The sequence below is a fragment of the Sycon ciliatum genome, chromosome 6, assembly GCF_964019385.1.
Source record: "Sycon ciliatum chromosome 6, ocSycCili1.1, whole genome shotgun sequence".
NCBI lineage: Eukaryota > Metazoa > Porifera > Calcarea > Leucosolenida > Sycettidae > Sycon > Sycon ciliatum.
In genome coordinates, this window is record NC_088648.1 from 35,938,619 (window position 1) to 35,953,482 (window position 14,864).

Below are 14,864 nucleotides of genomic sequence, written 5' to 3' on the forward strand. Positions count from 1 at the left end.
TGCATGCATGCACTGCAAGTGCAACCAGATATTTCTTGGCTGATACCATGTACATGATGTACCAGGATACAGCCTATCGAGCACCGAGCGATGCCTAGTGCCTGTCTAGGTCGTAGTGCGTAGTGCCAGAGTGGCATCGCTGCAGTTTTGCCTTTGGCCCTGGGGTCGTTTGGCAGAAAAGCGTGCGACTCGATCACTCAATGGTCTGAACTGAAGGAAACGTCGGCAGAATGCTGTCCTCACACGCAGTCTACCATTGCGAGAGCAGCCGATTGTGAACACGAGCTGCAGTTGTAAATCGCTAGCGTTGACTTTCCTTGGTGTCTAGGTCTGGCAGTTACAGATGTGTGCGGCTAGTGAAGCGCTGCAGCGAATATGATTCTTGTACTAACGGATGGCGAACAACGTGTATGGATCGATGTGGAAATACGCAGTGGATGTGAGGTACGAGTTGGAAGTGTGACGTTGGACTGTAGCAATGTCGAGCCAACGCCATGGTATAAGGTAAGCTAACCCTCGGATACTGATGATGTTGCCGCGCTGCTGCTGGAAGTTTCGACTTATCCACTTGTTGAGTTTGGCGACGAATACTGAATGACCAGTCGGTCAATCTGAAAATAGATACTTTTAAAGGGGAAGAGAAATGTTCCTGTTGCAGAACTGGACTTTGAATGTGGACATTGTTGTGGTTGTCACTCGTCCACGAAACGATACATGACGTTATATTCATGCCAATAATTAGTGTGTAACTATTTTCATGTCATGATTGATCTCTTATTTCAATACACTTGAAGTGGTCATTCTATGTAGATCTACACACCGGTACATAATATTATACTATTACTAATTTTAGCCCTCAAATTATCAACCCGAAATTAGACGAGAATTAACATGCGCTGAATATTATTGTCAAGTTGATTTCCAGTACAGCTGTAGTACAGCTGTAGTACAGATGGTGATAATTATAGAGAAGTTTCACCGTGTTATGGTCTACATGCAGTACATGGCACAACACTGTTTAAATCATGGTCTACAGTCATGTACATGGTACACACCCGTTTTCCAGAAAATATCCGGATAGGCGAGGGAACTGGATAATCGAACACACATACTGTATTATGTGCATGGCATATGCTGTAAATCGGTAACCAACAATTTTCTACCAGATGGCGAGGGATCCGGATAAACGAGGTCTGACTGTACCACCCACAAATGTGCAACGCCATATCTGCGATGCATGAATGCACTATGCGACGTGGGGTGGGGGGATTGGTGTTTTCATATCTGCGATGCAATGCACTATGCGACGTGGGGTGGGGGGATTGGTGTTTTCATATCTGCGATGCAATGCACTATGCGACGTGGGGTGGGGGGATTGGTGTTTTCATATCTGCGATGCAATGCACTATGCGACGTGGGGTGGGGGGATTGGTGTTTTCATATCTGCAATGCAATGCACTATGCGACGTGGGGTGGGGGGATTGGTGTTTTCATATCTGCGATGCAATGCACTATGCGACGTGGGGTGGGGGGATTGGTGTTTTCGCATGACTTGAACGATCCTTTAGTATGACATGTGTTGTATGGAACTGAGCATGAATACGAGAACAAAAAGGGCAAATTAGATCTTTGACTCCATGACTCGAGTCTGAGTACAAATCAGACCAGTAGCAACTCTAACAAAGTAGCATTTTAAACCAGTGCCCATGCCCCCCCCCCCCCCCCTTATCAGAAAGAACCCAGGGAGCGGTGGTGTTGGGGATGTGGTGGAGGTCTTCTTGTCTTCAGCACTAGCCGAGTGAATGCCTCATGTAATGTGTATTATGTTGGGAATCTCGCTAGTATAGTGGTGCCGTGTACTAAAACATGTTTCCAATTCCTGAGCATGCATTTCCTGATCCAGGTATTTCCTGGTGAAACATTTCAATGAAATTTCTAGAATTATTCAAGTTACCATTTTTGTACTTCAGTTTGCAATGTCATTACCTGTATGGCAAAACGCAGCAAGAGAGTTACCATGGTTACCGGTAGTGTGAAATGTAATACGTAATGTTCATTGCCTTTGTGCATCGCATATGGGTCACTGTGAAGAACGCTATTTCCACTATCTGCTGCTTGTGCACAAACCTGTACGGGTGCACATGGATATGACTGTCAACTCAGTACAGACTTGATGCCGCTGAGTGTCAGTTGTGTTTGCCTGGCACTGTACCAGGATATCCTGCCTTCCTGCAGGTTCTATCTGCATGCAGGACATCTGGAGTGGTGATATTATACCTTTGATTGTTCATGTATAAGAGAAAGGACCAGAATGTCATGAGTTATGACAAACATGCCACCACGGGGAACGAGATAAGAAACAGTCTGATAGTGCGACAATATGGCACAAACTGACAAGGGTACTGAGCCATTCAACGACCTGACACCTAGCTCCAACACATCTATTGCTCACAGTTGTGACCTAGTCAGCCTGACATGAACTCTGCTATCAGTCTCTGTGTTTGTTTCCGTCACAATTTCGTGTGTACATGTCTGATTGCTTGTTTGTACTCTTGGCTGTGGCTGCTGCTGCTGCTGTAGGTGTCTTTACTCGACTATCTATCGGTGGATGTAAGAAAGAGCATGTTAACCTGGGTAATCGACTCCCCTCTCAGATCACGAACGACATCACCCGCCGCATCCCTTGCCAAGACAGCAGTGGGTAGTCATGACAGTGGTTGCTGTGGTGACGATGATGTGATCAGTAACATGGATGGTAAGCTTGCACTACACTACTACTAGTGTACTAGTGTACAGTGACTAGTGTACAGGCTAGTGTACAGGCTACAGCACAGGCCTACAGGGGCGTCGGAACTGCAGGTGACGCCAAACAAAAGTAAAGTTATCCTCCGGATTACCGGTCGCATCACCTGACGTGTTTAGGAACACATCAAGCAAATACATTCGCATCGGCGGGTCACCACTTCGCCCATACATGTACATTCGCATCGGCGGGCCACCACTTCACCCATACATGTACATTCACATCGGCGGGCCACCACTTCGCCCACATATCCTCTTGGTTGCGGCCAAAGCTGCACCAATAATTTCATCTTGTGATTTTAAAGCACTATAATTATGGGCTATTTGGACCCAATTTAAAAAATCCTGGGGGATACCCCCCCCCCCCGACCCCCGCCTCTTTATATGGCCGCACCAATGTCGAATACCTTCCGACACCCCTGCAGTATATGTGCAGTACAGCCAAGACCGCTCAAGGCCAGTCAGTACATGTGCAGTACTTGTGCAGTACTTGTACCTGCTTGCATCACACACTGCATAGTGTCCCCGTACTGCATAGTGTCCCCGTACTGCATGGTGTCCCCGTACTGCATAGTGTCCCCGTACTGCATAGTGTCCCCGTACTGCATAGTGTCCCCGTACTGCATAGTGTCCCCGTACTGTGGCTATGCATCACACACTGCATAGTGTCCCCGTACTGGGGCTATGCAGTGTGCCTGCAAGTGTTCACACTTTCCATGGCCGGCAATACCGACTGTACAGCCTGCCAGTTTGAGTGCTTATAAACATCCTGCACACGGGATCTTACCTGTCAGGACATGTATCATGGTCGATATCAGTCTAGCAAATAGGAAATGCTTACAGCCAAATTAGTCTCCTCCTTGTTGCTGTACTGTCTGCAAAACGTTTCTTCACAAGTCCATTGGAGTGAAATTTTCACTCGAAGAGCCTTGTCTGCTATCGCTATCCCATGTTATGGTGGAGCCTTGTCTGCTATCGCTATCCCATGTTATGGTGGAGCCTTGTCTGCTATCGCTATCCCATGTTATGGGGGTGCCTTGTCTGCTATCGCTATCCCATGTGATGGTGGTGCTTTGTCTGCTGTCGCTATCCCACGTTATGGTGGTGGTCACTAAAGTATAGTGGTAGATATATAATTATATCGTTGTGTCTGCCTTCCCTATTTGGCATACAGGCCAGGGGCGTACGCCGCTCGCCTCCAGGAGTGGTTCCCATGCCAACTGATGAACCACCATTACACACAATTGAAGTGCTGTTTTTCGTACCCCATAGAGTTTCTGCATATCCTCCTCAGACTGGGTGAAATTGCCATCCACAAGCTGCTGGACGATGTCATTGCTACGCATTTATGATTTTAAAAGACTGAACTTTTCCCCGTTTTATGGATGTTTTGGTCAGCATGACGATTGCATGCAGTCTTGAAAGCTGCCTAAGTTTCGAATCATCTGGAGCAAACATCACACAGGCCAAGCAGAAGCCACCATTGCATGCCTGTCAAAAGACTATCCAGGGTAACTCCCCCAACAAGGATAGTTGAAAGTGGCGCTGTTTGCCATCCATCTGGACACGCACAGGAAATAAAATCCTTCGCCTGCGGTGGCGCACAACGATTGTCGATGACGGAAATCTTTTCCGTGTCCAGCAAATTTCGGGGGACTGGATTCCACTGTGGACGTCGACTTTCAGAATCCCTTCCAACACCCTCCCATGTCATTGAAGTAAGTTTTGGATGATCCAGCAGCTTCCAACAACGGTCGCTCTACAGCTTCGCCGACGATTTCTTCCTCAGCGCTGCTCGTTGCATGCATACTTCACTTGCGTCTGCATTCTCATCTATCGCTTGACCTTCGCCACTAGCACTGGCTACACACTTTGCCTGCAGCTCAAAATAGATCTGAATAGAGCGCTGGCCCTCTGGATGTCGACGCTTCATTTTTCTTTTCCACAAAGCGAAAGCATCGTCAAAACACGACCAACTTTGTCAAAACAAACTCCAAAAGAAAATTTGACTCTGAGATCGAGGAATCCGGCGATGTAACTAGACTAGAGACTTTGTTGAACCCATCATGGGTTCAGGCATGGCCCAGTTCAGTAGATCTACGCTGTGTCCCACTCCCAGCACCACTTTCACACCTGGGCTAGTCACCGTCCTCGGACCGGCAGGCGGACTCCAGACATGCACTGCATGCACTTGCACTGTGAGTCTGTGAGCGCTGGGACTGGATCAAAAAATTCTCTCTACCCATATCGAATTTGTTTTACTGGTTCCCGGGCATCCCGGGAACCGCCCTATGTACGCCCCTGCAGGCGTTCCCTTGGAAACCATTGCGGAGACAAGTTCCTCAAGTCCATCCCAGCAGTCACCATGGGAGACGCATACTACAGTAGGAGGACATTGCCATGGTAACGTGCACGACAGCATGGATCACCGATTGTCGAACACCCTACCAAGACAAGGTGCCGTTGCCTCTGCAAGTGCTGCGAGTGCTGCGTCTGCATCTGTAGCGGCTGGAAAGCGTCCACAGGGATATGCTGGTGCTGGCAATTCAGCAGCCGTGGCACGTTCAAACAGCGCTGCATCAGGCCTTCGTAGAGCACAGATGGATGTGTTACGAGATGATAAACATCAAGCTGATTTTCACTCTCGTTTCTCCACAGACAGTAAGTAATACAGATATTACATTTAATGAGTACAGATATTACAGTACAGTATTGATTATTCGACTCCTCCGGGACGGACACCGTTCAGATGGGGTTCGGATAAGGGAAATGTTTGGATAATGACAAAGTCACCAATGCGCATGCTGTATTGGGAGATCATACATGCACATCATACATGCACATGCATGTGATGCAGCTTTTGTTATCTAAATTCTGTACTTTATCATGTAATGCAGTACTTCCATATTACACATTGACTTTTTTCAAAATTGGCTCAACGCATGAACAAACCCAGACAATGGTGTCGATGCCGACAGGGCTGTGCTGTTGTCACACGTACCTTGAAACACTCCAAATCACGCCAACTGCGTTGGCTATGTATTTGGACTAGTTGAAGGCACCCTATTTCCATTGTCTGCTTCTAGATGCTCTGTGTTCCTCCCTGTTTGTTTTTTATGGCGTTCAGAATTGACAAGCAGTTTATCGCAATGTTCCAGTGCTCAAAGTACATTCTCCAGCCATACTAGCATTGCCAGCAACCTGTCAACGGGAAGTAATACGTCTGCTGCTGCTCCTGCTCATGTCGTTTCCGCGGCAACCGCTAGTGATAACACAGTTACTAGCGGCACTGCTGATGTTGCTACCGGCATTGCTATACCTGCAAAGCAAGGCAGTAGTCGTAGTGGTGGTGATGCTGCTGCTGCTGCTGGTGATGGTGACAGCAGCAGCAGTGAGAGTGATGTGATGGGAGGTCTACTTGCGCATGAACACATCCTTACACTCAATGATCTACTTGCCAATGTCGAGAATAGTCTGGAGTATGACTCGTCCGTAGTCTATGAGGTGAGTACGTCCTCTGATAGTTATGTCATGTGTGCTGTAAGGGAAAACCGCAAGTTGAGGTTATCTGTTGATCAAGGTCATCAACACTGCATGGCCATGCTAAAGTTATTGTCTACCAGAGAGGAAAATACAGAAAATACGTAATTCAAGTTTGTTTTTTGTAGTCACCATTACACTAAGTATGTAACCTGAGGGGATTTTTGCTGCCGCTCCTACTGCAGCTGCTCCTACTACAGCTGCTGGTGCTGCTGTTGCTCCTACTGCAGCTGCTGGTGCTGCTGTTGCTCCTACTGCAGCTGCTGCTGCCGCTCCTACTGCAGCTGCTGCTGTTGCTGTTGCTCCTACTGCAGCTGCTGCTGCTGCCGCTCCTACGGCAGCTGCTGATGATGCTGTTGCTCCTACTGCAGCTGCTGCTGCTGATGTTGCTCCACTTGCAGCCTCTGCTGCTGCTCCTACTGCAGCTGCTGCTGCCGCTCCTACTGCAGCTGCTGCTGCCGCTCCTACTGCAGCTGCTGCTGTTGCTGTTGCTCCTACTGCAGCTGCTGCTGCTGCCGCTCCTACTGCAGCTGCTGATGATGCTGTTGCTCCTACTGCAGCTGCTGCTGCTGATGTTGCTCCTACTGCAGCCGCTGCTGCTGCCGCTCCTACTGCGGCTGTTGCTGTTGCTCCTACTGCTGCTGCCGCTCCTACTGCAGCTGCTGCTGTTGCTGTTGCTCCTACTGCAGCTGCTGCTGCTGTTGCTCCTACTACAGCTGCTGCTGATGATGCTGTTGCTCCTACTGCAGCTACTTCTGTTGCTGCTGTCGCCGCTGTTGATGCCATTTTGTTGCTACAGTCGCTAGTGCTAGTGCCACCACAGTCGTTGATAACGAGATCTTTGCTGCTGGGGTTGCTGTGGTCGTTACTGCTTCTACTACTGCTTCTGTTGCCACACTTCTGTTGCCATTCTTACTGCGAGTTGCAATTTCTTTTGTCGTGTGATGGCTAGGTTGGACATTCTGTTTGCACGTGTGTGTGTGTGTGTGTGTGTGTATGTGTGTGTGCGTGTGCGTGTGTGTGTGCATATGTGGATGTATGTGTGTGCGTGCATATGTGGATGTATGTGTGTGCGTGTACATGCACGGGCATCCATGCATGCCCATTCTGTAGATGTTTCACCTGTGTGAACAGTTACTGAAGGAAGTGGTTAGTAAAGACACTCCGGAACATACACGCTGGATTGAGGAACGCTATGGATACGGACGCCTGATCAGCAAAATACATGTAAGATGAACTTGTTGTAGAATTGTTACTAGCCAGCCCTTCTCTGTCCCGTAACTGTAGGGTCCAACAGCCCATGTTTGTCCCCTAACCGCCGGGTCCAGTGGCCCATTTCTCTCCCGTATCTGCAGGGTCCAACAGCCCATTTCTGTCCTGTCAGCCCAGAATGATGAACCTTCTAAATTCTGTTGTAAAAACAAATAAAAACAACCAGTGCTGAGTCAGTTCTCTTTCCCCATGTGCCTACGCACCTGTATGTGCAAAAGTGAATTTTGTTCTATGCCTCCGCACGTTTGTATGCTTATCCGTGTGTTTCTGCAGCATATCGAGACATTGATTCAAATCCTTCACTCTCACCTATTGCCGTATGTAACATTTGCTGCAAGTGACCGTTCTATGCTGGAGTGGGCATTAGGACAGCAGCAGGATGCCATCAAATCACTCAGTGAAGAGATACTTGCACAAAGCAGACAGGTAATCATCAGCTGCTATCCACTTGTCTGCTTTCTCTTAGTAGAGTTATGCATGTAGTGAGGATTGGCTGGTTTGGTGAGTTTTGTCAGAAGGGCTCAAGTATGAAATGCTGGTCTTACACAAGTCCTCTTGTGGCCAATACCTGCATGAGTGCCGACATAGTTGCTAGGGATGACATAGTTGCTAGGGATGACATAGTTGCTAGGGATGACATAGTTGCTAGGGATGACATAGTTGCTAGGGATGACATAGTTGCTAGGGATGACATAGTTGCTAGTGCCAACATCAGAGTTTGTATTACCTGTGTGCAAGGGCAGTGCTGCATCTCACAACCTATGTGGCCGTTAACCATGGTCATCTCCCTTTTTGAATACAATACGACAGTCCACCTCAAACATGCACAACCCACAGTTACACAACCCACACATACACAACTCATGCATTCAACCCCTTTCAATGTCTGTACATGGGGGTGTGCGTGCTTGTGTATATGTGTTTGTGTGTGTGTTTGTGTGTGTTTGTGTGTGTGTGTGTGTGTGTGTGTGTGTGTGTGTGTGTGTGTGTGTGTGTGTGTGTGTGTGTCTGAGGTGTGTGTATGTGTTGTGTGTGTGTGTGTGTGTGTGTGTGTGTGTGTGTGTGTGTGTGTGTGTGTGTGTGTGTGTGTGTGTGTGTGTGTGTGTGTGTGTGCACGTGTGCCAGCTAGTTCGGTTGGTGGGTACACTTATGCCAGATAGTGTTGGGCCTGTTGCGAACGGGCTCGGCTGCTTGAAGGTGTATTGTGGTACCTACCACCTTTGTTGGTTTCAGGGTTCATATACTTTCTATTTGAAGTATGCATACCTGTTAACCATGGACTACTTCTGGCTAGATAAACTCTTGTGTAATCAATGGTGCTAGTGAAGCTTTTATCAGATCCACTCTGATTTAGCCACCCACACTAGTACCAAGTATTACCTTCACTGGGGGCAGGGGTACCTGCAGTTGGATCCCAGGACGGATACCCTGATGCCGTCAATCCTTTTTCTGCACCTTGTCCTCACCCACTTACTGAGGTGCGGTGATCCCATAAGTGGGATCATTTCAAGTCCACCCTAGTTTGGGGATTTCAGGGGGTGTCGGCCGTTGGGTGGTTCAATGGCCAATTGAGTCATCTTTCCAAGATTCCTTTTGAGTCTCTCTCCCCTCTCCCGGGGAGACCCACGTGACCAGTTTTGGCAGTGAGCAAGTACAAGTACAAGTGCGTGTGTGTGTGCGTGTGTGTATGTGTGTGTGTGTGTGTGTGTGTGTGTGTGTGTGTGTGTGTGTGTGTGTGTGTGTGTGTGTGTGTGTGTGTGTGTGCGGGTGTGTGTGGGTGGATGTGTGTGCATATGTGTGTGTGTCCCAGGAGGGTATGCTAGCTACATCAGTGGACAACTTGTTAGCACGAGTACTACCGGGAGTGGAGGCCTCACTACGTGACGGTCTATTCTCACGACTATTCCTGTCGCATCTAGTCAATGATATTGATGAACGAGGATTGCTACGGAGAGCTAGTGAACAGGTACTACTATCTACACTCTCATGCTGATGATGCTGATGCTGTATAAGTCCACACTCTCATGATCATGATGCTGATGCTGTATAAGTCCACACTCTCATGATGATGATGATGCTGATGCTGTATAAGTCCACACTCTCATGATCATGATGCTGATGCTGTATAAGTCCACACTCTCATGATCATGATGCTGATGTGTAAGACCACACTCGGAGTGAGTGGTGCCAGCTTGTGAGAGTGCTCAATGCACCCAGGTGCAGAGATGTGTAAGACCACACTCGGAGTGAGTGGTGCCAGCTTGTGAGAGTGCTCAATGCACCCAGGTGCACAGCCTATTAAAATGTGTATAAGGTCGCAACGGTTTGTCAATGTTTCGTGTCAGCTCGCGTGTAGCTTTCCAGATATGTCGGAGGTCGAAGCAAGTTAACATGTGTACGTAAGCAGTAGACGTACTCATTGTCCAGATAGCTAGCTGGTTCCACCTTGTTAAGTCTCTCCTCACTGGTGCTCAGAGTCAGAGTCACTTGCCCAACCAATCACAATGAGGTCTAATGCGCTGGTAGCACTACGAAATAGAGACCACAGTCACTTGCCCAACCGATCGTAATATGAAGTCTAATGCGCTTGTAGCTCTACGAAATAGAGACCACTGAAGTCCGTGCTGCATTCGAGCGTGAAAACCAGGGGTAGGATTTTAGTCGCCATCACCTAAGGTTGAGACGATGATGTCATCTAGGTGTTGACGATGATGTCACCTAGGTGTTGACAATGATGTCACCTATAGTCCATTTCAAAAAGATTAGGAATCAGGTTTTGGTCTTAAAAAGTATGAAGATAAGGGAAATTTGGACAACAAAGTACATAGAATGGCTTGTTAGGACACGGCAAATTGTTCTGTGAAGGTTTCGGAACAATTGGACCAGCCGTTAAGGAGTTAGAATTTCGGCCAGGTTTCCGGCCTTTCCCCATGGTTTACAATTTGCCCTGGATGTCAGTATCGATATTTTATCAAAACCCACGATTTATCCGTTCCTTTTTGGTCGTGTGGTTATGAATGCTGTCTGCTGACCATGAAGTTGTGAGTTCAAATCCCAAACTATCTTCAAGTCATACTTTTTTTTTCATTGTTTTGGTGATCACGCTGGTACAAAAAGTACAAGCCAAAGAAGGTGGCTGCGCCAAGCGACTTGGTGTTGTTGGAGCTCGTGTTTCCTGCCGAACTTACTGACACTTGATTGGTTCACGCCATGTGAACACACCCACAACACTGAAACGGTGTGAGTGAACACGGAAGTCATTGCGCTGTAGCTACGTGTTGTTGAATACAACGCCACATCGATCGATCGATTTTTCTTTGAGAATTATTTTAGTATTTCAAGATCGCCAATTTATTTGAATTTAGGAGTCAACGCCGTCTTCTATCAGCTTTCACAGGCGTCTGCTTTTCTCAAAATGTCGTCGAAGTCGCACGGATAGCTTTGCCAAGTCATGGCCTTGGGAATGAGTCTGTGTCGATGTCATTTTCGTCACATCGTGAGAGTAAATTGCATCGCAGCTCAAAGAAATTGGGCACGAAACGAATTGGGACCCATTTCGCTCGTCAAAATTTGCCACACTTTCGACATGTCCTCTCTGACTCCATATATCGATACGAGGAAGAACTCGTTTGTTGTAAACCAGACGTACATGTACCGATGTGAGTGAGTTGTCATTTTTCATGCTTTCGCGCGGATTGTTTCTTCGAGTTCACAGTGAGTTTTTCCAGCCAGCTCTCGAGCGCGCATACAGTAAGACGGCAAACTCCCCGGGCGATCGCCAGGATTGCTAATCTTTTTGAAACTGACTGTAGGTGTTGACAATGATGTCATCTAGGCGTTGATGTGCTAACATGTCATCACTGCCACTCACTCTCACCCCTTCTCTACACATTCTTGTTTCTTTCTCTCTTACTTTCATTCTCTCCCCTCCTTTCTGTCTTTCTGTCTCTTCTCTCTCTCTCTCTCTCTTCCCATGTTGTGTGTATAGCTGGACAGTTTCCAGTATACCATAAACAGTCTAAAGAAAAAACAAGATGCTACTGGTAGTGACACTACTACTGCATCAACTGCTTATCAGGAGAAACTACAGACGTAAGTTTATGACGGATATTCCTTTTGTTTGTGGTACTGTGCATGAAGTGTTGTGTTCTGTAGCACACATACACACACGTACGCACACATACACACACACACACACACACGTACACACGCACGCACACACACACACGCAAACACACACACACACACACACACAAACATGCACTCACACATACACTCACACATACACACACACACATGCACGCACACACACGCACACACGCATGCACGCATGCATGCACGCACGCACACACACACACACACACACACACACACACATGTGCGAGCTGCAAGACAACATTCAAACATTCCATTGTAAATGACTTCATCATGATATATTACCACATTCTATTGTTCTGTGCTTGACCTTGCACCCAGACTGAGAGGAGAACGTGATGCGGTGCATGAGAAACTGATAGACTTGCTGAAAACACGGGAGATGATTACTCTGCAACTTCAGTCGGCAAAACCGGATAAGGGCAATGTAAGTGTGCGTGTTTGTGTGTGTGTGTGTGTGTGTGTGTGTATGTGTGTGTTTCTTCAGTATTGTTTTAAGTAGGGCTGAAACGATTATACCGAATAATCGAGTACTCGTTTGATAACTCTAACGATCGAGCAATCGTTTAGATTACCGATTACGATTATTTTGCGTTTTTTTGTTAGTTTTGTGCCATTTTTGTCGCACTCGCTGACTGTATAAGATCTGGTTACGTTGGTGGACAGTTAGTCATAACTCGTAACATTTTGTCCTTCTTCTTTTCACAGTTTTTTTATTAAATTTTAATTTCTTATACGCGCAGCGCATGCAGCGCAGAGTATTATAGTACACAGTACTACACACTGCACGCGCTGCGTCGCAGCCGCTCAGGACGTAGTAGGCGCAGTGCATGCAGCGCGAGTTCAAACATCGCTGTCCATTATATGTAGTGGACAATCATGCCACAGCATTTTTGTGCAAAATTTTGTACATATTTCCACTTTTGGCCATTCCACGCACATATTCCAGGTGCGGCCTCTTAAAGATTATAATCGAATAATCGATCGTTATGATAAAGAGTAAGCGATTGGGCTAAATGGATGATCGTTTCAGCCCTATTTTTAAGCCACGGTGGTATTCTGTCCTAAATGCTGCGTCAAGCCATGGCAGCATCATTATTAGTATGACTGTGCGATGTCTGTATGCACATATGTGTTTCATTCAGATTCAGATCCGCTATCGTTGCTATCAGAGACAATCTGTGGGTGCACATCCAGTGCATTTGCAGATTTACGTGCTTCTCTTGCGACGGGCGTATACATGGTACATGTACATGTGTGTGTATGTGTGTGTGTGTGTGTGCGTGTGTGTGTGTGTGTGTGTGTGTGTATGTGTGTGTGTGTGTTTGTGTATTCTTTGTTGCAGCTGCTACCGGCCCAGAAGAGCTATTTGCAAGCGTGTAAAGTTCACCAAGAACAACACATACGCACAGCAACACTTATGGAGAAAAAGGTTGGTAGTTGGTACTAGTTGCAGTCTGCTCAGAATTACTAGTGCAACGGAACCCACTTAAAGGGGCACTCCGGGAATTTTTTCGGTGGTGTGTTGTCTTCATGGGGGTCTTATATGGCCCCCAAGGAATGGGGAATCGCGAAAACTAGACCCAAAAAGTCGATATATGAAGCCAGGGAGGGCCAAGTTTGTCTCCTCTTTTGATGGTTTGATGACGTCACGTGTGATTACTGATTAGTATTCAAATTCTCTGCATTTGAAGATCTTAGTTGTTTGAATTTTCTGGTGATGAAGAACGATGTTTGGTCAACATTCCCAAGCTTCACAACTGCGGCCATACTCTAAGGAACCTGAAGGACCTCCTGAGGTGCCCCTGGTAGAAGCGCAGCCTGATGAGGGCCAGGAAATTGGAGCGGACGACTTCACTGGTCGACAAGGAGATAACGATTGGTGTTCCTGCCAGAAATGTGGGGTGATGCAGAGGGCAGTCGATTACCTTCGCTGTCGAGAGAGCGCTGCAGCTATTAGCATTGACAGCCCTTTGACATGCGTTACACATCACCCCGACTTTGCGTCAGCTTGTCTAAACAAAACTGTTCTGACCATATGCCTCACGGCGTATAGAGAATTTCGGGATCCTCGTACTCGGACCAGTGAAGTCGTCCGCTCCAATCTCCTGGCCCTCATCGTTCTTCATCACCAGAAAATTCAAACAACTAAGATCTTCAAATGCAGAGAATTTGAGTACTAATCACACGTGACGTCATCAAAACCATCAAAAGAGGAGACAAACTTGGCCCTCTCTGGCTTCATATATCGACTTTTTGGGTCTAGTTCTCGCGATTCCCCATTCCTTGGGGCCATATAAGGCCCCCATGAAGAGAACACACCACCGAAAATATTCCCAGAGTGCCCCTATAATACGTACTCTGATGATTTATTCCCTTGCTTAGTATTCACATTGCCTGGAGCACGCGTGTATTGATCCATAATGAAGTGCCGTAACGTACCGCTGAAGCGCCCCATCTCCCCCTTTCACCTTGATTCTTACGGCCAGGGAAAGGAAAATCGTATGGCCGAGTGCAACTAGCTTAAGTAAATGTGTACGGTATGATAACCTCAGTGTGCTAAGGTCACACTTAGCATGCTGTGAGTGTGTGGAGCTCGCATCCGCTTGCAGGAAACTTGAGTACGGATTGACTACACAGGGTGCAATGTGTGTAATTCAAGGCATGTGTGGTATGACTGGTATGACCTGCAGTGTGGTATGACTGGTATGACCTGCAGTGTGGTATGACTGGTATGACCTGCAGTGTGGTATGACTGGTATGACCTGCAGTGTGGTATGACTGGTATGACCTGCAGTGTGGTATGACTGGTATGACCTGCAGACAGGACATCACCTACATGTACACAACATGACCAGGAAGGGTCAAGATGGTGGGCCGCTCTCTCGTGCTGTTTTACGGTATTAGGATAAGAAGTAACCTGGTGTACTAAGTGCATGCTCCTGCTAGCAATGGGTGTGTGTCTTATTAGAACTCCCCTGCTGTATGTTGCATGGGGTGGAGGGTATGAATGGAGAGGATTTGGGCGGAGAGGGGGGGTGTCAGCTGACCTCTACACCACCACAACAGATCTGGTGTGCTGCTGAATAAAATCC

At 47.3% G+C, this 14,864-nt stretch overlaps 1 protein-coding gene across 1 annotated transcript in view; it reads left to right on the top strand.

Annotated features, from left to right (window-relative positions):
* The first annotated feature begins 68 nt into the window (after positions 1-68).
* LOC135819966 (uncharacterized) overlaps positions 69-14,864 on the top strand; it is a 27,908-nt gene continuing 13,112 nt past the window's right edge. The window contains exons 1-10 of the mRNA XM_065333266.1: positions 69-504; positions 2,581-2,755; positions 5,110-5,463; positions 5,930-6,306; positions 7,456-7,569; positions 7,888-8,040; positions 9,425-9,580; positions 11,603-11,706; positions 12,091-12,196; positions 13,115-13,201. Coding sequence (XP_065189338.1) covers positions 376-504; positions 2,581-2,755; positions 5,110-5,463; positions 5,930-6,306; positions 7,456-7,569; positions 7,888-8,040; positions 9,425-9,580; positions 11,603-11,706; positions 12,091-12,196; positions 13,115-13,201 — 1,755 coding nt within the window. The 5' untranslated portion in view covers positions 69-375. The remainder of the gene's footprint in view (positions 505-2,580; positions 2,756-5,109; positions 5,464-5,929; positions 6,307-7,455; positions 7,570-7,887; positions 8,041-9,424; positions 9,581-11,602; positions 11,707-12,090; positions 12,197-13,114; positions 13,202-14,864) is intronic.